A 25,183-nucleotide genomic window follows, 5' to 3' on the forward strand; every position below is an offset into this window, starting at 1 on the left:
AAACAAAACCAGGTAAGGGCAGCAGATTTCCTTCTGGAAAGGACATTAGTGAACCAGATCAGTTTTTCTTACAACAATCGACAATGGTCACCATCACTGAGACTCGCTTTTAACTCCAGATTTATGAACTGAATTTAAATTCCAGCATCTGCAGTGGTGGGATTTGAATCCACGTACCTGGAGCATTGTCGGCATAGACTTGATGGGCCGAAGGGCCTGTTCCTGTGCTGTGCTGTTCTTTATTAGCCTGGGCTTTTGGATTCGACCAGTGACATGAATGCATGCCCTTGAGTGAGCCTGGAGACTGGGATGAAAGTAGTCGAGGTAAGAGGAGGAACATCGATACAGGATTCAGAAGAATGAGCTGATTCTCTGCTGGAACTCTTGACATTTCTGGTGATTAACAGCACAGACTCATCTTTAAATGATTCAAATGTGTCTTGGGAGGAAAGTAGAGGAAAAGTCAGTGATGTGGAAATGGAGAAGGTTGTAAATGTGATCCGGATGTTGGGCTGAGATCCTGGAGGAATCTTTTTTTCACAGTCCAGCCTTTGACTAATTCTGCTGCGTGGTTGGCTCCCACTTTTGGCAAAAGGCACCTTTCTTTCAAGTTTTATTTTCATCTGAGGCCATTCCCCTGTCATCTGTTAAACTGCGGAAGCTTGGAGATCATTCAAAGCTTGTGCAAATCATTTTCTTTGGTTAGTCAGAGGCAGGCTGGAACCACAGTGACACAGTTAGCCACTTACCCATAACCCTTGCTTCCCTCTCTTTAAGATCTTCAATGGACCCATTAGCCTCGAGTGTCACATCTCCACACGAGACATTTTCCTGGGCCATTTTGTCAAATCTGAAGCTAAGTGAAGGGACAGGACAGAGGAGAGACACAGGGTTGCGGTTATCTTCTGAGTTTGATCATCAACATTGCCAAAAGAAAGAAATAATCATTTCAGATCATCCTGAAATGCTTTACAACCTAAAGACTAGTTACTGTTAGAATGTGGCAAACGGTGCAGCCACTTTGTACACAGCACGATCCCACAAACAGCCATGGAATAAATGAGTAGTAGACCTTTTTTAGTGATATTGGTTGAAAAACCCTGCCTGTTTCTCTCTGACTCATTGTCCCAGGGATCCTACATGCCCACCAGAAAAGGCAGAGGGAACATGAGTTTAACACCTGATTTGAACGATGCCACCTTGAACAGTGCAGCACTCCCTCGGTACAGCCCCGGGAGTGTGGGCCTGGGGATTCTGTGCTCATGTGTTTGGAGGGAAAGGTTTGCTGGCATGGAAGGGTTGAGTTGGGTGGGCCAAAGGCCTGCTTCCATATTATTAACTCTCTGCAGTTTCTCAACAGTCACTGCTCAGATTAAAGGAAACATTTGGGGCTGCACACTTCCTGTCTGCAACATGTCACATTTCATTGGGATTCGAGCCAACACAAAATGGCAAAGTTCCCATTGTAAATCGTGATGTCAGCATTTTTTATTGAATGATGCTATGTCATCTGTCATGGTGCAGGTTCAAACTCTTCCCACCAGATGGCACTAGGGAGTGAACTTTGAAAGTGTGTTTCAATCCCTGTAAAAAATATCAAGGGCTCTCTTCGTGACAATTTATTTGTTTAAGTTACCAGCTAGAGCACTCAAACAGAGAGCAAACTGTTGGTGAGAGAACCTCTCCACTTATTGGAATATAGAAAACCTATAGAATCGAAGAAAGCCATTCAGCCCATCTGTGCCAACTTTCTGAAATTAGGAATGCATTTTGACCTCAAACCATTGCATCTCAAGAGGTTGCTTGTTTAAAAAAACATTCAGCAATGTAGTGGACTGGTTTGGTTCATCAGCGGCCGAATGTAGGATGTGTCAGAGAAACCAAGTACATTCATCCCAATGAACTGTGACAGAGAGAAAACCTTCTGTGTGAGGTTTGCCTACTCAGTAGGAAGCTCCAACTTGCATCGTAGTCAGGAATTTAACACAGAGCTTAGAATGAACTCTACAAGTGTGGAACAAGGTTCAACTCCAGCATAAACTGGAATCATTACCAAGAGATGTAAAACAAAGGGGAAAACAGTAACACTTGCTTCAAGCAGGAGATAATGGGATAAAAGCAAATTACTGAGGATGCTGGAATCTGAAACTGAAAGAGAAAACGCTGGAAAATCTCAGCTGGTCTGGTAGCATCTGTAAGGAGAGGAAAGAGCTGATGTTTCAAGTCCAGGCGACTCTTTGTCAAAGTTAAAAGGCAGAGAAAGTGAGAGATATTTATCCTGCAGACTGAGGGAATGAAAGATGAGTCATAGCTACAGAAACCAGGGAAAGGCTGCTAATGGCAGCCCACAGAGAGAATAGAGGGTGTGAAATGGCAGAGAAACTGAAATCAGAGGGTAAACTGTGACAGGTGAAGATGTGGGGAAGTGGGGCTGGGTGGGAGAGAGGCAAAATTGAGAAAAAAGGGGAGGGGGAAGCAAAGGGGGAGAAAAGGTAAAGGGGATAAAGTAGGGGGGAAGAGTGGGGGAGAAGAAAAATGAAGAAATAAAAGGTAGAGAACAGTAAAAATATTAAACAAAATAGAATGAAAACAAAGGGGTTGAGGTGGGGGAGAGCTCATCATCTGGAGTTGTTGAATTTGATGTTGGGACCGGAAGGCTGTAAAGTACTGAGCTGGAAGATGAGATGCTATTCCTCCAGCTTGCGTTGAGCTTCACTAGAACATTGCAGCAGACCAAGGACAGATTTGTGGGCACAGGAGCAGGATTGTGTGTATTAAAATGGCAAGCAACCGGAAGGTCAGGGTCCTGATTGTGCCCAGGCTGAAGGTGTCAGCAAAGCGATCACCCAGTCTACGCTTGGTCCCTCCGATATAGAGGAGACCACATTGGGAGCAGCGAATGCAATAGACCAAATTGAAAGAGGTCCCAGTGAAACGCTGCTTAACCTGAATGAGTGTTTTGGACGTTGGACAGAAAGCATGGAAGAGGTAAAGGGGGCAGGTGTCATACCTTCTGCAATTGCATGGGAAGGTGCCATGAGTGATGGGAGAGGTGTTGATATAGTGGAGGACTGAACGAGGTTATCCCATAGGGAACAGTCTCTGTGGAATGCTGACAGAGGGAGTGAAGGGAAGCTGTGTTTGGTGGTGGCATCACGCTGGAGTTGGCGAAAATGGCGGTGGATTATGCTTCCCAAGAACAAGGATAGAGACATAGAGGTTTACAGCATGGAAATAGGCCCTTCTGCCCAACTTGTCCATGCCACTCTTTTTTTCAGAACACCTAAGCTAGTTCCAATTGCCCGCATTTGGCCCATATTCCTCTACACTCACCTTACCCATGTAACTATCTAAATGCTTTTTAAAAGACAAAATTGTACCTGTCTCTACAACTACCTCTGGCAGCTTGTTCCAGATACTCACCACCCTCTGTATGAAAATATTGCCTCTCTGGACACTTCTGTGTCTCTCCTCTCACCTTAAACCTATGCCTTCTAGTTTGAGACTCCCCTACCTTTGGGGAAAGATATTGATTATCTAGTTGATCTATGCCCTTCATTATTTTATAGATCTCTATAAGATCACCCCTCCTCTTCCTACGCAGCAGAGAAGAAAGTCTCAGTCTATCCAGCCTCTCCTTATAACTCAAACCATTAAGTCCTGATAGCATCCTTGTAAATCTTTTCAGCACTCTGTCTAGTTTAATAATATCCTTCCTATAATAGGGTGACCAGAACTGTACACAGTATTCCAAGTGCAGCCTTACCAATGTCTTGAACAACTTCAACAAGACGTCCCAACTCCTGTATTCAACGTTCTGACCGATGAAACCAAGCATGCCGAATGCCTTCTTCACCACTCTGTCCCCCTGTGACTCCACTTTCAAAGAGCCATGAACCTGTACCCTGAGATCTCTTTGTTCTGTAACTCTCCCCAACGCTCTACCATTAACTGAGTAAGTCCTGCCCCCATCCTCGGTTAGGCACTTTACAGCCTTCCAGTCTCAGCATCAAATTCGATAACTCCGGATGATTAGCTGTACCTCACTTCCACCCCTTTGTTTTTATTCTATTTTGTTTAGTTGTTACTGTTCTCTACCTTTTATTTCTTTATTGTCTTTATGCATTTTCCTTCCCCCTACTTTTCCCCTTATTTCATCCCCCTTTTCTTACCCTTTTCTTCTCCTTTCCCCCTTTTTCTCAATTTTGCCTTTCTCCCACACATGCTCCTCTCCCCTCACAGTTTACCCTCTGATTTCATCTTCTCTGCCATTTATATCCATTACTCTGTCAATGGGCTGCCATCAGCAGACTTTCCCCTGGTTTCTTTGGCAATGACTCATCTTTCATTCCCTCCCCCTGCGGTATAAATATCTCCCACTTTCAATGCCTTTTAGCTTTGACAAAGGGTGGTCTGGGCTTGAAACATCAGCTCTTTTCTCTCTTTACAGATGCTGCCAGACCTGCTGAGATTTTCCAGCATTTTCCCCTTTGGTTTCAGGAGGCACCTGAGCCTGGAATCCAAACTCAGATCTTCCTTCTCTGCAACTTGGGGACAGATAAGACCCTTACCTTTGTGAAGAGAGACACAGATTACAAAGCAAGTCATGTTAAACCTTTGACAAATCACTAATTTGGTGGCACAGTGGTTAGCACACTGCTGCTTCACAGCTCCAGGGACCCAGGTTCAATTCCTGGCTTGGGTCACTGTCTGTGTGGAGTCTGCGCATTCTGCTTGGTTTACTCCAGGCGCTCCAGTTTCCTCCCAGAGATGTGCAGGTTGGGGGATTGGCCACGCTAAATTGTCCCTTAGTGTCCCAAGATGTGTAGGAAATTAATCCGAGTGTCAGGGGCGTTAGCAGGGTAAATATGTGGGGTTACGGGAACAGGGTCTGGTGAGATTGTAGTCGATGCAGGCTCGATGGGCTGAACGGCCTCCTTTTGCAGTGTAGGGATTCAGTGATTCAATTCAGGACAGCACACGTGTAAATGCAGAGGAGATTTAGCAGAATGGCAGCAGGTTTGAGGGACTTGGCAGTGAGGAGGTGGGATGGAGCAGGCAGAGCGTGTTTAATTGGACACCTCAGGGAGCTGGCTCCCTGTACTGGAGATGTTAGATAGAAAGATGGGAAGGATGGCGCTCTCTGCTGGGTAATGAGTGGCTGAATTCTCTTTTGCTTCTAGATGGGCCGCTGGAACTGCCAATTCTGCAGCTGATTCCATCCCTTCGCCAGGTGGTTTTCCAGGGGGATCGACTGCCGTTCCTGTGCACTGCGACGTACCTGGACAACAGCACCCAGGTCCTCTGGTACCACAACAACATCTTAGTGCAGCCGGAGGCAGCGGGCAGTGTGGTGATTGTCGAAAGCTTGATTCACGACTGCACCCTGATATCCAGGTATTCTGGGCGTAAGGCAGCATCAGAGCATCTAGACCCAAAGAGAATGGGAATGCCAACTCCCCTGTCAACACACTAACTCTAATAGAGCAGATACTGGGAACGCCCAGACCCATATCGATACACTGACTCTAATAGAGCAGATACTGGGAATGACAACTCCCCTGTCGATACACTGACTCTAATAGAGCAGATACTCCCCTGTCGATACACTAACTCTAATAGAGCAGATTCTGGGAATGCCCAGACCCATATTGATACCATATCTCTAATAGAGCAGATACTGGGAATGACAACTCCCCTGTTGATACACTAACTCGAATGGAGCAGATACTGAGAACGCCAACTTCCCTGTCGATACACCAACTCTAATAGAGCAGATACTCCCCTCTCGATACACTGACTCTAATAGAGTCGATACTCCCCTCTCGATATGCTAACTCCTCCATAGACCAGTTTTCCAAACACGCCAATGAATTACTGAATTTCCTCCATTGACCCCACCGCAATATAATCTGTAAACCTGATGTGGAGTTGCTGGCGTTGGACTGGGGTCAGCACAGTAAATAGTCTCACAACACCAGGTTAAAGCCCAGCTGGTCCAACCCTCACCTGATGAAGGGGAAATGCTCTGAAAGCTCATGCTACCAAATAATCCTATTGGACTTTAAGCTGGTGTTGTGAGACTTCTTCCTGAATCTATAACCAGCGGGCAGCCACACTGACTAAAGTAAACCACCCTGACTCTGGAGAGCAGTCATTTGATGAAACTGACCTTTGTCCTTGTGTCTTGCAGTGAACTGATTCTCTCAAACATTTACCTGCGTGCCAGCGGAGAGTGGGAATGCGTCATCACAACATCGCGCGGCAATGCTTCCACAAAAGTGGACATCGTGGTGATAGACACGTCTGCAACGTACTGTCAGGCCGAAAGGGTCATTAACAACAGAGGGGACTTCAGGTCAGTGTGAGATGTTCTGAGTGAGCAGGAAACTTGCTTGATGTTTGAGCAGATAGTGGAATTGTTAATCTGAAGTGCACACGTGTGACCCTCAGCTAACTTGGCAATGCCTCATATTCACTTCCTCACTTACTGTGTCAGACCTTCCTGGCTGCAGTCATCAAGACCACATCCATCACTGTGGCACCACATCATTGGTTCATTGTTCTGGAGTGCACGGGGTTGATTTGATCTGATTTTGATTTATTATTGTCACATGTATTAATATACAGTGAAAAGTATTGTTTCTTGCGTGCTATATGGACAAAGCATACCGTTCATAGAGAAGGAAAGGAGAGTGCAGAATGTAGTGTTACAGTCACAGCTAGGGTGTAGAGAAAGATCAACTTAATCCAAGCTAAGTCCATTCAAAAGTCTGACAGCAGAGGGAAGAAGATGTTCTTGAGTCGGTTGGTGCGTGACCTCAGACTTTTATATCTTTTTCCTGATGGAAGAAGGTGGAAGAGAGAATGTCCGGGGTGCCTGGGGTCCTAAATTACGCTGGCTGCTTTGCCGAGGCAGCAGGAAGTACAGACAGACTCAGTGGGTGGGAGGCTGGTTTGCTGGTTGAAATGTAACTATTGCCTGAAGTGACTGAACTAGCGTTTAAACTGCATCAGTTCAACAACTAGAACCACCAAAAATATTGGCTTTACCACTGACAGCCATGTCTCGAGAAAGATTAACAAATAAGGGAAAAAAACAGAAGATAGATGGGCAGTTAGTGAAGAGAGAAACTTGTTTTTGTACAACATGAGAATATCCCAAAGAGCTTTCTAACCAGGGTGGCATGGTGGTACAGTGGTTAGCATTGCTGCCTCACGGGGCCAAAGACTTGGGTTCGATTCCTGGCTTGGGTCACTGTCTGTGCAGAGTTTGCACGTTCTCCCCATGTCTGCGTGGGTTTCATCTGGGTGCTCTGATTTCTTCCCACAGTCCAGGTGCAGGTTCGGTTGATTGGGCATGCTAAATTGACTCTTGTGTCAGGGGGACTAGCTGGGGTAAATGTGTGGGGTTACGGGAAATAGGGCCTGGGTGGGATGTGGTCAGTGCAGGCTCAATGGGCCAAATGGCCTCCTTCTGCACTGTTGGGATTCTATGGATCCCATGGCAAGTGCTTGTGATTTGGAGACACTGTTGGACTGCAGCAGCCAGTTTGATGCTTAATGATCAGAGAATTGCTATTGGTGTAGAAGGAGGCCATTTGGCCCATCGTGTCTGCACTGGTGATCTGTTGTAGTAATGGGAAGGATGAACATGGGCTGCAGGATCCTAGTGGAAACTCCTCTGTCCTTCTGTCAGTGCCTCGGTTCAGGATCTGACCTGATGCTGCAGCACTCCCTCAGCACTGAAGGAGTGTCAGGCTGGAATCTGTGTAGCGAGACTCACAGCCAGGACCCTGTGACTCAGAGAGAGCAGTGCCACCACCGAGGGGCAGCAGACAGGCGTGGAAAGGGTTAAGGAGCATGATTCAGGTGATGCATTCGTATGGTTGACTTTACAAGGCATGTGGTAAAAGAGACGCTTTCAAATGGCACTGATCATCTCTGTGGGCCAGGAGTAATAGGTGTTGGAATGTCGTTGGCAGCAGAAGAAAGCAAGGGGGGGGGCCAAACTATAAGGCAGGCTTTTTCTGACTGGAATCAACAACTCCATGGAGTCAATGTGGTTTGAATTAAGTGAGAGGCCCAGGCTCAGGGTACAGTGTGCAATATTGGAGAAATCCAAAAGCCCAGGCAGAATGCAGCAGGTATGCCAGAACGTAACGGACTGGGTGCCAATAAATCTGTCCACTCAAAGCTGGAGAAACATTAGCCCTTTTTCTCCGCTGTGAGGAGCTGACTCTCTGAGGATGCTGCGAATGGTTTAGGGGTTAGCCCTGACTCTGAGGTGGCTGCTGGAAAGGTGGAGGGTTGGGGGGGGCGCTCTGATTTTCCTCAGCTTTCTCATAACTCGGCAAGCACAGCCGCTTACCTTGGTCATCACGCAATGTGCCGGGAATGATCAAACACTTCCACTTACAGTAAAGTAACAGCCAGAAGCTAGGGAACAAACAAACAGCTGCGATCATCCAGATAAACAGACCTGGGAATGTTGGCCTTGATCTTGTGTTGAACTCAGTGAACTGGGCCTTAGGACCTCTGGTTATTCAGAGAGTGGGGCTGACGGAACTGTGTCTGACGCCTGATTCACTCAGCTTTCATTGACTTGTGATGTGAGTCATTGGGATCCCTTTCTGAAGCCCTGTGAATATCACCTCAGCCATTTAGCTGGGAACGAGGACAATTCTGACCAACAGGAACACACACTCCTTCTCTCCCTCAGTCCCTCCCTCCCTCAGTCCCTCCCTCCCTCAGTTCCTCCCTCCCTCAGCCCCTCCTTTCCTCACTGCCCGATGGGCACTTGGAAAACAGGACAGATTCCTGCCCGTAATAATCGACCAGGCATTGATTCAGTCACTGTATTCCTCCAGACTCCAGTTGTCAACCCTCCATGACTGCCTTGGAATTAAAGACTAATTTCCAGGGTGGCACGGTGATACAGCGGTTAGCACTGCTGCTTCATGGCGCCAGGGACCCGGGTTCGATTCCCGGCACGGGTCACCGTCTGTGTGGAGTTTACACATTCTCCCTGTGTCTGCGTGGGTTTCCTTGGGTGCTTCGGTTTCCTCCCACAATCTGAAAGACGTGCTGGTTAGGGTGCATTGACCCAAACAGGAGCCGGAGTGTGGGGACCAAGGGAATATCACAGTAACTTCATTGCAGTGTTAATATAAGCCTTACTTGTGACTTACTTTACAGCTGTGAACAACAGCCAGGACATCTTGTTGTTTGGATAGTCAGAAGCTTTTTCCCAATGTGGAAGAATCAGTTATTAAGGTGCGAGGGGCAAGGTTTAAAGGAGATGTACGAGGCAGATTTTTTACACAGAGGCTGGTGGGTGCCTGGAACTCGCTGCTGGGGGAGGTCGTGGAACTGGATACGGTCGTGACTTTTAAGGGGCATCTGTACAAGTACATGACTAGGATGGGAATAGAGGGATATGGTCCCTGGAAGGGGAGGGGGTTTTATTGAAGTCAGGTAGCATGGTCAGTACAGGCTTGAAGGGCCAAAGGGCCTGTTCCTGAGCTGTAATTTTCTTTTTTCTTTGTTTCACAAGATTCATTTGTTTAAGCCCTTTCTTTCAATATATTTGTTTGCTAATAATAAAATTTGAGTCTGACTGCAAAAGGCATTGGGCGGAACTTTCCGGCTGTTCACACCACGAGGATATCCAGTTTCTGCCGGTGCCCGCCCCCCCCACCCAACTCCGCTGGTGTCCGCCCCCCCCACTTCCCCAACTCTGTCTCCCTGCCCCCCCCCCACCAAACTAGTGTCCCACCCGCCGCCGATATCCCGCCCCCTGCCGGTGCCCCCCCCCTCCTGCCGATGGCACGGTTCCTGCTGTGGGTTTCACAGCAGCGAGTGGTGTGTTCTGTGGGCTACCTGCCGCCCATCACAGGTTGTGTGGTAAATCCCCACCCATTTTGTCAAAGTTTTTCATCTTGCACCCATCAGGACAATCACAAGAAGACCAGTTGCTGTTTTCACCTGACATTGGTATTATTGAAAATTGCCCTGATGAGTGAAAGACAGAAAGATTCAACAAAGCCTCCTTTCTCAGCAATATTCAAATTCCGGAATAAAAATATTAGGAGTGTCATGGAGAATCTGCCAGCTTTCTAATTGGCCATGTGAGGGCAGGGTTTACAGGAATGGGTATGTCAGGAAGGATCGGGAGTCGGGGGGGCGTTCAGGGGCTGGCGAGGGGAGGTCGGGGGTGATAGGAACTCCTCCAGGAAGATGTCTAACCAGAACCGTTGTGGAACGCTACCCGTTGGCAAAGTGATCATCAGAGAGTAATCAGCGATCAAGATAAGGTGGGGGCAGTTTAGATCAGAGTTGAGGAGGAACTTCTTCACTCAAAGGGTGGTGAATCTCTGGAATTCTCTGCCCGTTGAAGTGGTGGAGGCTGCCTCGCTAACTGTATTTAAGTCACGGGTAGCTAGGTTTTTGACAGACAAGGGAATTAAGGGTTATGGGGAGAAAGCGGGAAAGTGGAACTGATCCACTTCAGATCAGCCATGATCTTATTGAATGGCGGGACAGGCTCGAAGGGCTAGATGGCCTACTCCTGCTCCTATTTCTTATGCTCTTATTGAGTGAAAATAAAAGTTAAAGTTTCTTTATTAGTCACAAGTGAGGCTCACATTAACACTACAATGAAGTTTCTGTGAAATTCCCCTAGTCCCCACACTCTGGCGTCCGTTCGGGTCAATGCACCCTAACCAGCACGTCTTTCAGACTGTGGGAGGAAATCGGAGCACCTGGAGGAAACCCACGCAGACACCAGGAGAATGTGCAGACTCCACACAGACAGTGACCCAAGGCTGGAATCGAACCCGGGTCCCCAGCGCTGTGAGGCAGCAGTGCTAATCACTGTGCTGCCTTGCTGCCTGAGTGTTTGTCTTCCCCGCTCCTGTTTCACACTGCAGACTCTCTCTGACAAGCATGTTGTGCTGCTGCGGATCCTGTTTTCTTGTGCACTGTGTAAGGTGGTGTGTCTGGAGTAGCTTGCCTGCAGAGTGTGGAGGGGAAGTGAGGGCATGGCTTGGAGATGGAAGCCTGCACTCACTGCCTGGTCTCAGTGGGTGGAGCCCTCCCTCTACTGGCCAGTGCTCGCACTGCCCCACGCACACACACACACACACACACACACACACACACACAGAACGCACACACGTGCAGACAGACACACATACAGACATGCACACACACGCACATGCATACGTGCGCACGCACGCACACATACTCACACAGACACTCATGCACACACAGACAGATGCACAAACACAGACACACGCACTCACTCACTCATTCACGCACACGCATTCAAACACAGACACATGCACACACACACACAGGCATACACACACACACACAACATACACACATGCACACACACGTGCATGCAGACATGCACACACACACGTACACATACAGATGCACACACACATACACGTGCACACGCACACACAGGCACACAAATACGCACACACATGGATGCACACAGACACGCACACAGACGCATTCCCATGCACACAGACACACACACGCGCGCACACACACATACATGCACGCATACATAGAGGCCCACACACAGACTCACACACATACACAGACAGACATACAAAGACACGCACGCACTCATGCGCACTCAAACACACATAGACACACACACGCACTGACACATGTGTACAGACACACACACACACAGATGTACACATACAGACACACATACACAGACACACAGATGCACACACATAGACTCACAGACACACACTTAAACACACACACACACAGAGTCTAATCGTTCACTCACACGAGGGGAGAGCAGTCAGGGGGGTGTTAGCAGACCGTCTGGAGGGCATCATTGTCCCTTGTGAGCAAAGGTCCTCACCAACTTGTGAGAGAAAATGAGATTTACAGAGCCCCGGGTCGGAGCCTATCCGGACTCACTGCAGTCAGTGATGGGCACGCTGCTCAGCAAGGATATTCTGGAGAGAGTGCAGCACTGATTTTGCAGAATCTTACTGACAGGAAAGGGTTAATCCTTGAGGACACACTGCTCAGACCAGGCTTGTGTGCCTCGGGGCAGAGAATATCTGGGAAGGGCGATCCAATTGAGATTTTTTTAAGGTGATTAAATGATATGATGAGGTGGATGGATGGAAACTGTTTCCTCTGATCAGGGAGTCAAACACAAATATATCATTCAAATTTGAGCCACCCATTGAGGGCTGAGGTCAGGGCAGACAGTGGTCAGCACTGCTGCCTCACAGCTCCAGGGACCCGGGTTTGAATCCCGGCTTGGGCCACCGTCTGTGCGGAGTCTGCACCTTCTCCCCATCTCTGCATGGGTTTCCTCCCACAGTCTGAAAGAAAATGCTGGTTAGGGTGCATTGACCTAAACGGGCGCCCGAGTGTGGCGACTAGGGGAATTTCACAGTAACTTAGAGTCATAGAGTCAGAGAGGTTTACAGCATGGAAACAGGCCCTTCGGCCCTACTTGTCCATGCCGTCCTTTTTTAACCCCTAAGGTCGTCCCAATAGCCCGCATTTGGCCCATATTCCTCTAAACCCATCTTACCCTTCTAAGTGTCGAAATGCTTTTTAACAAGACAAAATTGTACCCACCTCTGCAAATGTTCCATGGTTTCTCTTCCCCTGAAACTGCTTCCCTGTCTGTGAAGAGCTCTGAAAACTGATGTGATATTCGTTCCGCAAAATGCCCGGATCGTAGAATCGGCAAATAAAATGTCATTTCTGAAGCTGGCATTTGAAAGTAGTCTCAAGCTGATTATTTTGCCTCTCCTGGGATGTTCCAGTCCAACATGTTTAATCTGCAGCTTCCTGTTGATGCATTGTAGCAAAATGAAATAAAAAGAAACCCAGCAGAACTGAACATTTTATCAAAAATGGAGAAAAGTGAATTTGCCAACTCTGCATGGGGTGTATTGTCACTGCTGTATCTATACGTACTATAAGCACACAATTTTTTAAAGTTTATTTATTAGAGTCACCAATATTCTTATAACAAGGCAATGAAATTTCTGTGACAAATCATCCAGTCTCCACACTCCTACAGCTGCTCGGGTAGACTGAGGGAGAATTTAGCATGGTCAATCCCCACTAACCAGCATGTCTTTTGGACTGTGGGAGGAAACTGGAGCACCCGGCGGAAACCCACGCAGACATGGGGAGAACGTGCAGACTCAGCACAGACAGTGACGAAAGCTGAAATCAAACCCATGCCCCTGCCACTGTGAGGCAGCACTGCCAACTGCTGTGCCACAATGCTGCTCCCGGGAATCGAACACTGTCCTCTCACCCTTATTTGTAGCACTCCCAATGCACTGCTGGATAACTGTCTGTTTGATAACATTGAGGGTTAATACTTTAAAAACTTGAAAATACATTCAATTAGGAGTGCCCCCTGTCAATTAGGGGTGCCCCTAGTCAATTAGGAGTCACCCTTGTCAATTAGGAGTGCCCACCATCAATTCGGAGTGTCCCTGTGAATTAGGAGTTCCCCCTGTCGATTAGGATGCCCCCGGTCGATTGGGAGTGCCCCTTGTCAATTTGGTGTGCCCCCTGTCCATTACATGCTCTCCCCCCTCACCACCCCCCCAACACACACACACACACACTCTCTCCCTCTCACACACACACTCTCTCATACATACTTCCTCTCACACACACACTTTCTCACGTACACTCACATACACACTCTCTCTCTCACATACACACACTCTCTCTCACACTCTCTCACTCTCACACACACTCACACAAACTGTTTCTCTCACACAAACTTTCTTTCTCACACACTCTTTCTCTCATCCACAAACACTCTCTTTCATGCACTTCCTCTCTTTCACATGCTGTCTCTCTCACACACACACTCAGTCTCTCACATACTGTCACCCTTTCTCTCTCACACACTCACACACACTCTCACACACACACTCTCTCACACACACACTCCCTCACACACACACACTCCCTCACACACACACACTCCCTCACACACACACACTCCCTCACACACACACACTCCCTCACACACACACACTCCCTCACACACACACACTCCCTCACACACACACTCTCTCCCCCTCATTGCAGTGTCAATGTAAGCCTGACTTGTGACTAATAAATAAACTTGATTTTTACTTTAGAAAGCAGCTCATCACCCAGGCTGATGGAAATCTGGGTCTCTCTCTCCAGGAAAGCTGTGAAGAGTCTGGGGGGAGGGGGCAGAGGGAAATTTTTGATCTGAGATTGATAGATAATGCTTAGGCAATGGTTTGTTTCAGAACCCCAGCTGGGGCTAAGGTACAGATCACCCTTGATCTTTCTGAATGAGGGGCTGAATGTTCTCCTCCTGATTTTGTGTCCTAAAGCTAAGGGGACATCCTGGGACGGGTGTGGCTGTGGCTCTCAGTGACGCCTCTCAGGCAGATCACAGATTGATATTTGATGCTTTCTCCAGGTGGCCTCGCACACTGGCTGGAATCACTGCCTACCAGCCCTGCCTGCAGTATCCCTACTCTTCCAGCTCACTGGATTCAGCGTCGCTGGGGAAGAAAACCTCCCGCAAGTGTGAGCGCTCGGGCCAGTGGGAAGATGCTGATTACTCAGAGTGTCTTTATACCAACGACTATACCAGGGTTCTGTACACCTTCATCTTGGTGAGTTTTACCACAGGTTGCCTTGCAGTCCAGGTTAGATTCTCCAAGGTGACAAAGTACAATTGGTGATGTTTGGAAATGATTGGCTGAGTTAGTGCAACATCCTTCTCACTGCTCTCAAAGTGAAGCCATGAATCCAACAGACACATTCCATCTACACTTAAACAGAGTCGACCAGAATGATGTTCTTCTGGGACTCTGTATCTAACCCCGTGCTGTACCTGTCCTGGGAATGTTTAATCGGGACAGTGTAGAGGGAGCTTTACTCTGTATCTAACCCCGTGCTGTACCTGTCCTGGGAGTGTTTGATGGGGGACAGTGTAGAGGGAGCTTTACTCTGTATCTAACCCCATGCAGTACCTGTCCTGGGAGTGTTTGATGGGGACAATGTAGAGGGAGCTTTACCCTGTATCTAACCCTGTGCTGAACCTGTCCTGGGAGTGTTTGATGGGGGACAGTGTAGAGGGAGCTTTACCCTGTATCTAACCCTGTGCTGTACCTGTCCTGGGAGTGTTTAATCGGGACAGTATAGAGGGAGCTTTACTCTGTATCTAACCCTGTGCTGAACCTGTCCTGGGAGTGTTTGATGGGGGACAGTGTAGAGGGAGCTTTACCCTGTATCTAACCCCGTGCTGTACCTGTCCTGGGAGTGTTTGATGGGGGACAGTGTAGAGGGAGCTTTACCCTGTATCTAACCCTGTGCTGAACCTGTCCTGGGAGTGTTTAATCGGGACAGTGTAGAGGGAGCTTTACTCTGTATCTAACCCTGTGCTGTACCTGTCCTGGGAGCGTTTGATGGGGGACAGTGTAGAGGGAGCTTTACCCTGTATCTAACCCTGTGCTGTACCTGTCCTGTGAGTGTTTAATCGGGACAGTGTAGTGGGAGCTTTACCCTGTATCTAACCCCATGCAGTACCTGTCCTGGGAGTGTTTGATGGGGACAATGTAGAGGGAGCTTTACCCTGTATCTAACCCTGTGCTGTACCTGTCCTGGGAGTGTTTGATGGGGGACAGTGTAGAGGGAGCTTTACCCTGTATCTAACCCCGTGCTGTACCTGTCCTGGGAGTGTTTAATCGGGACAGTATAGAGGGAGCTTTACTCTGTATCTAACCCTGTGCTGTACCTGTCCTGGGAGTGTTTGATGGGGGACAGTGTAGAGGGAGCTTTACCCTGTATCTAACCCCATGCAGTACCTGTCCTGGGAGTGTTTGATGGGGACAATGTAGAGGGAGCTTTACCCTGTATCTAACCCCGTGCTGTACCTGTCCTGGGAGTGTTTGATGGGGGACAGTGTAGAGGGAGCTTTACCCTGTATCTAACCCTGTGCTGTACCTGTCCTGGGAGTGTTTGTTGGGGGACAGTGTAGTGGGAGCTTTACCCTGTATCTAACCCTGTGCTGTACCTGTCCTGGGAGTGTTTGTTGGGGGACAGTGTAGAGGGAGCTTTACCCTGTATCTAACCCTGTGCTGTACCTGTCCTGGGAGTGTTTGTTGGGGGACAGTGTAGAGGGAGCTTTACCCTGTATCTAACCCTGTGCTGTACCTGTCCTGGGAGTGTTTAATCGGGACAGTGTAGTGGGAGCTTTACCCTGTATCTAACCCTGTGCTGTACCTGTCCTGGGAGTGTTTGATGGGGGCAGCATTGAGGGAGCTTTACCCTGTATCTAACCCCATGCAGTACCTGTCCTGGGAGTGTTTGATGGGGGACAGTGTAGAGGGAGCTTTACCCTGTATCTACCCCTGTGCTGTACCTGTCCTGGGAGTGTTTGATGGGGACAATGTAGAGGGAGCTTTACCCTGTATCTTGCCCTGTCATGTACCTGTCCTGGGAGTGTTTAATCGGGACAGTGTAGTGGGAGCTTTACCCTGTATCTAACCCTGTGCTGTACCTGTCTTGGGAGTGTTTGATGGGGACAGTGCAGATCTAACAGATGATTTGTGTATTTGAGGTGATGGAGTGAGTGCACTGTGGTGAAATGTTAATAATCAGATGAGTGATGGCGCTGTGTTTTGATTTTTGTGGAAATTCTGTTCCTTTCTCTCTCTCTCTGTGTCTCTTTCTCTCTGTCTCTGTTTTTCTCTCTCTCCCTGTCTCTGCATCTCTCTCTCTCTCTGTGCCTCGCTCTCTCTATGCCTCTTTCTGTCTCTCTCTCTCTCTCTCTCTGCCCTGCTCTCTGTCTCTCGCTCTGTGTGTGTCTCTCTGTTCTCTTCTCTCTGTCTGTCTCTCTCTCTGTCTGTCTCTCTCTCTGTCTGTCTCTCTCTCTGTCTGTCTCTCTCTCTGTCTGTCTCTCTCTCTGTCTGTCTCTCTCTCTGTCTGTCTCTGTCTCTCTCTCTCTCTGTCTGTCTCTCTCTCTGTCTGTCTCTCTCTCTGTCTGTCTCTCTCTCTGTCTCTCTCTCTCTCTGTCTGTCTCTCTCTCTGTCTCTCTCTCTCTCTGTCTGTCTCTCTCTCTGTCTGTCTCTCTCTCTGTCTCTCTCTCTCCCTGTCTGTCTCTCTCTCTGTCTGTCTCTCTCTCTGTCTGTCTCTCTCTCCAGATGCCCGTTAACAGTACCAATGCACTGACTCTCGCTCGCCAGCTGCTTGACTACACGGTGGAGGCAGCCAATTTCTTGGATAGGATGGATGTGATTTACGTCGCTCAGATGATGGAGAAGTTTATCGGCTTTATGGATGAGATCCATGGTGTAATGTATTTGAAACATCTGCACTTTGTTTTTGTGAAACATTGTCCTGTTTCTTCCCTGAAGCCAATGCAGTTATTTCCAACATTTGTTAGGAGAACGGAAATACAGAATGGAAATACAGAACGGAAGCATGAATTGTCATTGAGCCCCAGATCAGGGCAACAAATCACAACTCAACATGGGAGTGTAAACTGGGAGATTGTGATCCCACTGGATTGGGCATGAGTTAGACTGCACCTTGAACACTGGATCCAGTTGTGGGAACACTGCACCTTGAGTCGAGTCATAAAGGTTTACAGCATAGAAACAGTTTGTTTGGCCCAATGTGTCCATGCCGCCTTTTCTTTAAACCCCTAAACTCGTCCCAATTGTCTGCATTTGGCCCATATCCCTCTATACCCATCATACCCATGTAACTGTCAAAACACTTTTTAAAAGACAAAATTGTACCCGCCTGTACTACTACCTCTGGCAGCTTATTCCAGACACTCAGTGCTCTCTGTGTAAAAAAATTGCCCCTCTGGACAGTTTTGTATCTCTCCCCTCTCACCTTAAACCTATGCCCTCCAGTTTTAGACTCCCCTACCTTTGGGAAAAGATATTGACTATCTAGCTGATCTGTGCCCCTCATCATTTTATAGTGCTCTATAAGATCACCCCAAAGCCTCCTACGCTCCAGAGAAAAATGTCCCAGTCTATCCAGCCTCTCCTTCTCACTCAATCAATCAAGTCGTGGTAGCAACCTAATAAATCTTTTCAGCACTCTTTCTAGTTTAATAATATCCTTTCCATAATAGGGTGACCAGAATTGTACACAACATTCCAAGTGTGGCCTTACCAATCTCTTGTCCAACTTCAACAAGACGTCCCAACTCCTGTATTCAATGATCTGACCAATGAAACCAAGCTTGCCAAATGCCTTCTTCACCACTCTGTCCACCTGTGACTCCAGTTTCAAGGAGCTATGAACATGACCCCTAGATCTGTCTGTTCTGTAACTCTTCCCAGTGCCCTACCATTAACTGAGTAAGTCCTGCCCTGGTTCGATCTACCAAAATGCATTACCTCGCATTTGTCTAAATTAAACTCCATCTGCCATTCATCAGCCCACTGGTCCAATTGATCAAGATCCTGTTGCAATTGGAGATAACCTACTTCACTGTTCACTATGCCACCAATCTTGATGTCATCTGCAAACTTACTAACTGTGTCTCCTAAATTCTCATCCAAATCATTGATATAAATGACAAATAGCAGTGGACCCAGCACTGATCCTTGAGGCACAGGCCTCCAGTTTGAAAAACAACTCTCTACAACCTGTACCCATTTAGATACCTCATCCTGGATCCCATGAGATTTAACCTTTTGTAAGAACTTATCATGTGATATGTTGTCTAAGGCCTTGCTAAAGTCCATGTAGACAACATCAGCTGTACTGTCCTCATTTACCTTCTTGGTTACCCCTTCAAAAAACTCAATCAAATTTGTGAGGCATGATTTTCCACTCACAAAGCCATGCTGACTGTCCCTGATCAGTCCTTGCATCTCTAAATGCCTGTAGATCCTGTTCAAAATACTTTCCAACAATTTACCCACCACAGATGTGAGGCTCACTGGCCTGTAGTTCCAGGCTTTTCCCACAGTTCTTTTTAAACAAAGGCACAACATTTCCCACTCTCCAATCTTCAGGCACCTCACCCGTGACTATCCATGATTCAAATATCTCTGCTAGGGGACCCACAATTTCCTCCCTAGCCTCCCACAATGTGCTGGGATACACTTCATCAGATCCCAGGGATTTACCTACATTGATGCACTTTAAAACTTCCAGCACTTCCTTCTCTGTAATATGTACACTCCTCAAGACATCTCTATTTATTTCCCCAAGTTCCCTAACATCCTCAGCAGTAAATACTGATGAGAAATATTCATTTAGGATCTCACCCATCTCTTGTTGATCTGCTCAGAGATGACCTGTGTGGTTGACTTCCAACTCGGGCAAGGAGGGATGGTCAATAAATGCTGGTCAATCAGCCACACTCATGTCCCATAAATGAATTTCCAAAAAAGTATGGTAACATTGCACCTTGAACACTGGACCCAATGTGGCAACACTGCACCTTGAGCACTGGATCAAGTGTGGTAATACTGTACCTTGAGCACCGGATCCAGTGTGATAATACTGTAGCTTGAACAATGGATCCAGTGTGGTAACACTGCACCTCGGACCCTGGATCCAGTGTGGTAACACCGCACCTCAGACACTGGATCCAGTGTGGTAACACTGCACCTCGGACACTGGACCCAGTGTGGCAACACTGCACCTTGAGCACTGGACCCAGTGTGGCAACACTGCACCTTGAGCACTGGATCCAGTGTGGTAATATTGCACCTCGAACACTGGATCCAGCGTGGTAACACAGCCCCTCGGACACTGGACCCAATGTGGTAACACTGCCCCTCGGACACTGGATCCGGTGTGGTAATGCTGCACCTCAGACACTGAATCCAGTGTGGTAACGCTGCCTCTCGGACACTGGATCCAGTGTGGTAATGCTGCCCCTCGGACACTGGATGCGGTGTGGTAACGCTGCACCTCGGACACTGGACCCAATGTGGTAACACTGCACCTCGGACACTGGATGCGGTGTGGTAACGCTGCACCTTGGACACTGGATCCAATGTGGTAACACTGCACCTCGGACATTGGATCCAGTGTGGTAATGCTGCACCTCGGACACTGGATCCAGTGTGGTAACGCTGCCCCTTGGACACTGGATCCAGTGTGGTAACGCTGCCCCTCGGACACTGGATGCGGTGTGGTAACGCTGCCCCTCGGACACTGGATCCAGTGTGGTAACACTGCACCTTGGACACTGGATCCAGTGTGGTAACGCTGCACCTCGGACACTGGATCCGGTGTGATAACGCTGCCCCTCGGAGACTGGATCCGGTGTGGTAACGCTGCCCCTCGGACACTGGATCCGGTGTGGTAACACTGCCCCTTGGACACTGGATGCAGTGTGGTAACGCTGCCCCTCGGACACAGGATCCAGTTGTGGTCACTGAGACACAGGTTTAAAATTTTAGTGCTGGACTGGGCTGAGTTAGTATCAAAGGTCTGTGTTCTGATAAGTAAACTGAAGGGGCTTGAAAATGATGTGATCTTTGACCTGTTTGAGGTGTATCTGTTCTCGGGGTGGAAAAGGTTCCTGTTCACAGAAGGAGTGACCGGTAGGTGGAACAGACAGAGGCAGAGTGAGGGGAGTGAATAAAATGGGACAGTATAAGCAACAACTGGACCTGACAGGGTGAGGGAATGTAACATTGACCTAGTGATGTCCCTCAACCTTGTGATCCCCCTGCATTGTAACCGGTCCTGTCTGGAAATCCCCTCATTATTATAGGAATTGTCCATTCAGCTTGCTGTTACTGAATCAATAAATAGCTTACTCACTGTCTCTCACTCTCTCTCTGTGCCCTATCAGCTGGGTGATCTGATTGTGGAAATGGCCAGTAACATGATGTTGGCCAATGAGGAAATTCTCCGCATGGCGCAGCAGGAGAATGCCGCCTGTACCCGGATTGTCCAATCAGTGGAGCGTATTGCCAGCCTCACCTTAACATCTCACTCCCGAGCCATCAGCAAGGTAAGATCCTGGGAATGGTTACTGCGAACTGTGCAGCTGTGGAGTGAATCCTGACCTGGAGCGAGGACTGGGTGACTCTGAACGAGCTGTGAGGGAGGACATGGTTTAGATCAAAGTCCCAACCTCCAACTCTGTGTGGAGTTTGCACATCCTCCCCGTGTCTGCATGGGTTTCCTCCGGATGCTCCAATTTCTTCCAAAAGTCCGAAACATGTACCGTTAGAATTCATTGCCCGGGCTAAATTTTCCCTTTGGAGAGGGTACAGAAAAGATTTACCAGGATGTTGCCTGGTGTGGAGGGCATTAGCTATGAGCAGAGGTTGGAGAAACTTGGTTTGTTCTCACTGGAGTGACGGAGGTTGCTGGGAACACCTGAGAGAAGTCTACAAGATAATGAGGAACACGGACAGAGTGGATAGTCAGAAGCTTTGTCCCAGGGTGGAAGAGTCAATTACTCGGGGGCACAGGTTTAAGGTGCGAGGGGCAAGGTTTAAGGGAGATGTACGAGGTAGATTTTTTTACACAGAGGGTGGTGGGTGCCTGGAACTCGTTGTCGGGGGAGGTAATGGAAACAGATACCATCGTGACTTTTAAGGGGAGTCTTGACAAATACGCGAATAGGATGGGAATAGAGGGATGTGGTCCCCAGAAGGGTAGGGGGTTTTAGTTCAATCCGGCAGCGTGGTCAGTGCAGGCTTGGAGGGCCAAAGGACCTGTTCCTGTGCTGTAATTATCTTTGTTCCCAAACAGGCGCCAGTGTGGCGACTATGGGAATATCACAGTAAGTTTATTGCAGTGTTCATGTAAGCCTGATGTGCGACGAATAAATAAGCTTGATTTGACTTTGCTTTCCTTTAAAAATGGGAATTTGGTGTGGGAAACAGGGTGGTGAGGAAGGAGCTGGAATTCAGGAGGAGACAGAAAGGATGGGATTCAGCTGCGTGGCAATGTCAGCTCCATGTTCGCTTGCTCAAGTGCTGCTCTCTTCCTCCCAGGTTTCAGCAAACATCGCCCTGGAAGCCTTCTTGGTCAAACCAGCTGGATATATGGGACTGAGCTGCACAGCTTTCCAGAGGAACTATCAGTTCAGCAGCATCGACAGACAGGCTGACGGAGCTGAGCCCCAGATCAGTTTCCGCTGCAGCACTGGCAACCTGAACAGCTCCCTGAAGAACTTCCCCATCAAGGTAACTGGTCAAATTGGGTGTGAGTGGGGATGAAACTGTCCTCCTCATTTTGTGACACCTTGCTTCTTTCTGCCCCTCCAGAACAGCATCGCGCTGGCCTCAGTCCAGCTGCCCCCTTCCCTCTTTAGCCGCTCGCTCAGCGCCCCGATTCTGGGGAACTCCAGTTGCCAGCTGCAGTTTGTGGTGTTCCGCAATGGAAAGCTGTTCCCCAGCACTGGCAACTCTTCCAACCTCGCCGACAACGGAAAGCAAAGGAGTGTATCCACCCCTGTCATCTTCACCAGGACAGGTGAGCTGGTACAGGCCCTGGGTGAGGGGGGGGTGTGTGTGTGTGTCTGTGTGTGTGTGTCTGTGTGTGAGTGAGAGAGACTGTATATTGAAGCAAAATAAAACAGAAAATGGCGGAAATACTCAGCAGGTCAGGCAGCGTCTGTGGAGAGAGACAAAGGTTGGCAGCCTTTCATCACAACAGTATGTCGGGTGCAGACAGGAGTGGTAATATCATTGCATGGTAGGCCCAAATCTCTCCATCTGACTGCCCTCTTGGCACCATCTAGCTGCTTTCATAGAATCCCTGCAGTGCAGAAGGAGGCCATTTGGCTCATGGAGTCTGCACCAACCACAATCCCACCCAGGCCCTATTCCTGTGACACCACATGTTTACCCTGCCAACCCCCCTGACATTAAGGGGCAACTTAGCATTTAGTCTTGGACTTTCCAAGGTGACGCCGGAGCTGGGAATTGAACCTGGGTCCCTGGCACTGTGAGGTAAGAGTGCTAACCCCTGTGCCACCATGCCACCTGTTTGACTGAGAAACCTGGTTCAGTTGATGCTGCCGACATAGTCCCGCTCACCTCTGACACGTTTGGCTCATCAGCCAGTGGGAGTGCTGGGGGAAGGGGCAGTCACCCACACTATAACTCGGCACAGCGAATGAAGAGTCAACCCTTAAACCACAGTGAACAATACTGTTTATAATCCCGAGTCTTCGTCATTCATTCAATCTTCTGGATGTAAAATGATTTGATTCATAGAATTCCTACAGTGCAGAAGGAGACCATTTGGCCCATCGAGTCTGCACCAACCATAATCCCACCCAGGGCCTATCCCCATGCGTTCACCTCGGTAGTCCCCCTGACACTAAGTGGCAATTTAACATGGCCAATCAACCTAACCCGCACAGCTTTGGACTGTGAGAGGAAACTGGAGCACCCGGAGGAAACTCACACAGACACGGGGAGAATGTGCAAACTCCACACAGACAGTGACCCAAGCCGGGAATCGAACCCGGGTCCCTGGTGCTGTGAGGCAGCAGCGCTAACCACCATGCCACCCCCCCAAATAATTTGAGCTTTCGTCATTCATTAAATCTTCTGGAAGTGGAATGATTTGATTTGTATGCTAGTTCCAGAGGATACATCCTCCCCCACGCCTCTGGCTAAGACACAAATGATGTGGGTATGCCGGCATTGGACTGGCGTAAACACAGTAAAAAGTCTGACAACACCAGGTTTTAGTCCAACCTATTTATTTGATAATAGACTCACAAAGGGGCTAACCCCGAAAGCTTGTGAGTCTATTATCAAATAAATAGGTTGGACTAAAACCTGGTGTTGTCAGACTTTTTACGAAGACACAAATCAGCAGTGAACTCATTGCTGTCATCATAGGGAGGGTGGGTGGTGGCAGAGTGATATTGTCATTGGACTAGTGATCCAGAGAGCCAGACTGATGCTCAGAGAACATGGGTTCAAATCCCACCAGAACAGTTGGTGGAATTTCAATTCCATTCATAAAATGCCAGCCTCAGTGACCAATGCCAGTGTCAGTGACCATGAAACCACCATCAATTGTTGCAAGAACGGAAATCTGCCGTCCTTCCCTAGTCTGTCCTACATGTGACTCTGCATTGCCCTCTGAAATGGCCACTCAGTTCAAGTGCAATGGGGGATAAGCTGGTCTTCCTCAGACACCTGCATCACCTAAAGATTGAATGGTGGAGGGGCTGAATGGCCTCCCTCTGTTCCAAAGACACGTTATATGAACAATGTGACTGAGGGTGGGATCTTACTGTGCCCCAGCAATGTGGTTGACTCTGGAATTCCCTCAGGGGAGGAGATAAATATTGACCCAGCCATCGATGCCCACGTTTCATGGTTGAATTAAAAAATAATAATGTTATTGAGATTTAAGGAGGGAAATACATACAACATCAAGTGCAAATTGAATTGGAGGGGGAGCCCATAGCTCAGTGGTATTATCGCGAGATTATTAATCCAGAAACTCAGCTCATGTTCTGGGGACTAGGATTCGAATCCCACTACAGCAGATGTTGGAATTTGAATTCAATAAAAATATTTGGAATTAAGAATCTACTGATGACCATGTTTCTGATGAAGGGTCATTTAGACTTGAAACATTGGCTCTGTTCTCTCTCCACAGATGCTTTCATACCTGCTGAGGTTTTCCAGCATTTTTTTGGTTTTTGTTTCGGATTCCAGCATCTGCAGTAGTTTGCGTTGATGAAACCATTGTTGATTGTCGGAAAAACCCATCTTTCCTTTAGGGAAGGAAATCTGCCGTCCTTACCCTGGTCTGGCCTACATGTGACTCAGAGCCACAGCAATGTGGTTGACTCTCAACTAACCTTTTTTGGAGGTTAGTTAAGGATGGGCAGCCAGCAATGCCCGTGTCGCATGAATAAGAACATAAGAAATAGGAGCAGGAGTAGGCCATCTAGCCCCTCGAGCCTGCCCCGCCATTCAATAAGATCATGGCTGATCTGTCGTGGCTCAGTTCCACTTTCCCGCCCTCTCCCCGTAACCCTTAATCCCCTCTCTTATCAAAAACCTATCTGCCCACGTCTTAAATATATTTAGCAAGGTAGCCTCCACCACTTCAACGGGCAGAGAATTCCAGAGATTCACCACCCTTTGAGTGAAGAAGTTCCTCCTCAACTCTGTTCTAAACTGCACCC

At 48.2% G+C, this 25,183-nt stretch overlaps 1 protein-coding gene across 1 annotated transcript in view; it reads left to right on the forward strand.

The window, feature by feature from the left end:
• The window catches only part of adgra2 (adhesion G protein-coupled receptor A2), a 132,669-nt gene that overhangs the window by 91,094 nt on the left and 16,392 nt on the right, over positions 1–25,183 (forward strand). The window contains exons 7-13 of the mRNA XM_080217040.1: positions 5,184–5,397; positions 6,194–6,358; positions 14,489–14,687; positions 17,220–17,369; positions 20,858–21,019; positions 22,014–22,205; positions 22,287–22,494. Coding sequence (XP_080073166.1) covers positions 5,184–5,397; positions 6,194–6,358; positions 14,489–14,687; positions 17,220–17,369; positions 20,858–21,019; positions 22,014–22,205; positions 22,287–22,494 — 1,290 coding nt within the window. The remainder of the gene's footprint in view (positions 1–5,183; positions 5,398–6,193; positions 6,359–14,488; positions 14,688–17,219; positions 17,370–20,857; positions 21,020–22,013; positions 22,206–22,286; positions 22,495–25,183) is intronic.

This window comes from Carcharhinus amblyrhynchos, chromosome 34, assembly GCF_965287045.1.
Source record: "Carcharhinus amblyrhynchos chromosome 34, sCarAmb.v2.hapA, whole genome shotgun sequence".
In the NCBI taxonomy this organism is placed as follows: Eukaryota; Metazoa; Chordata; class Chondrichthyes; order Carcharhiniformes; family Carcharhinidae; genus Carcharhinus; species Carcharhinus amblyrhynchos.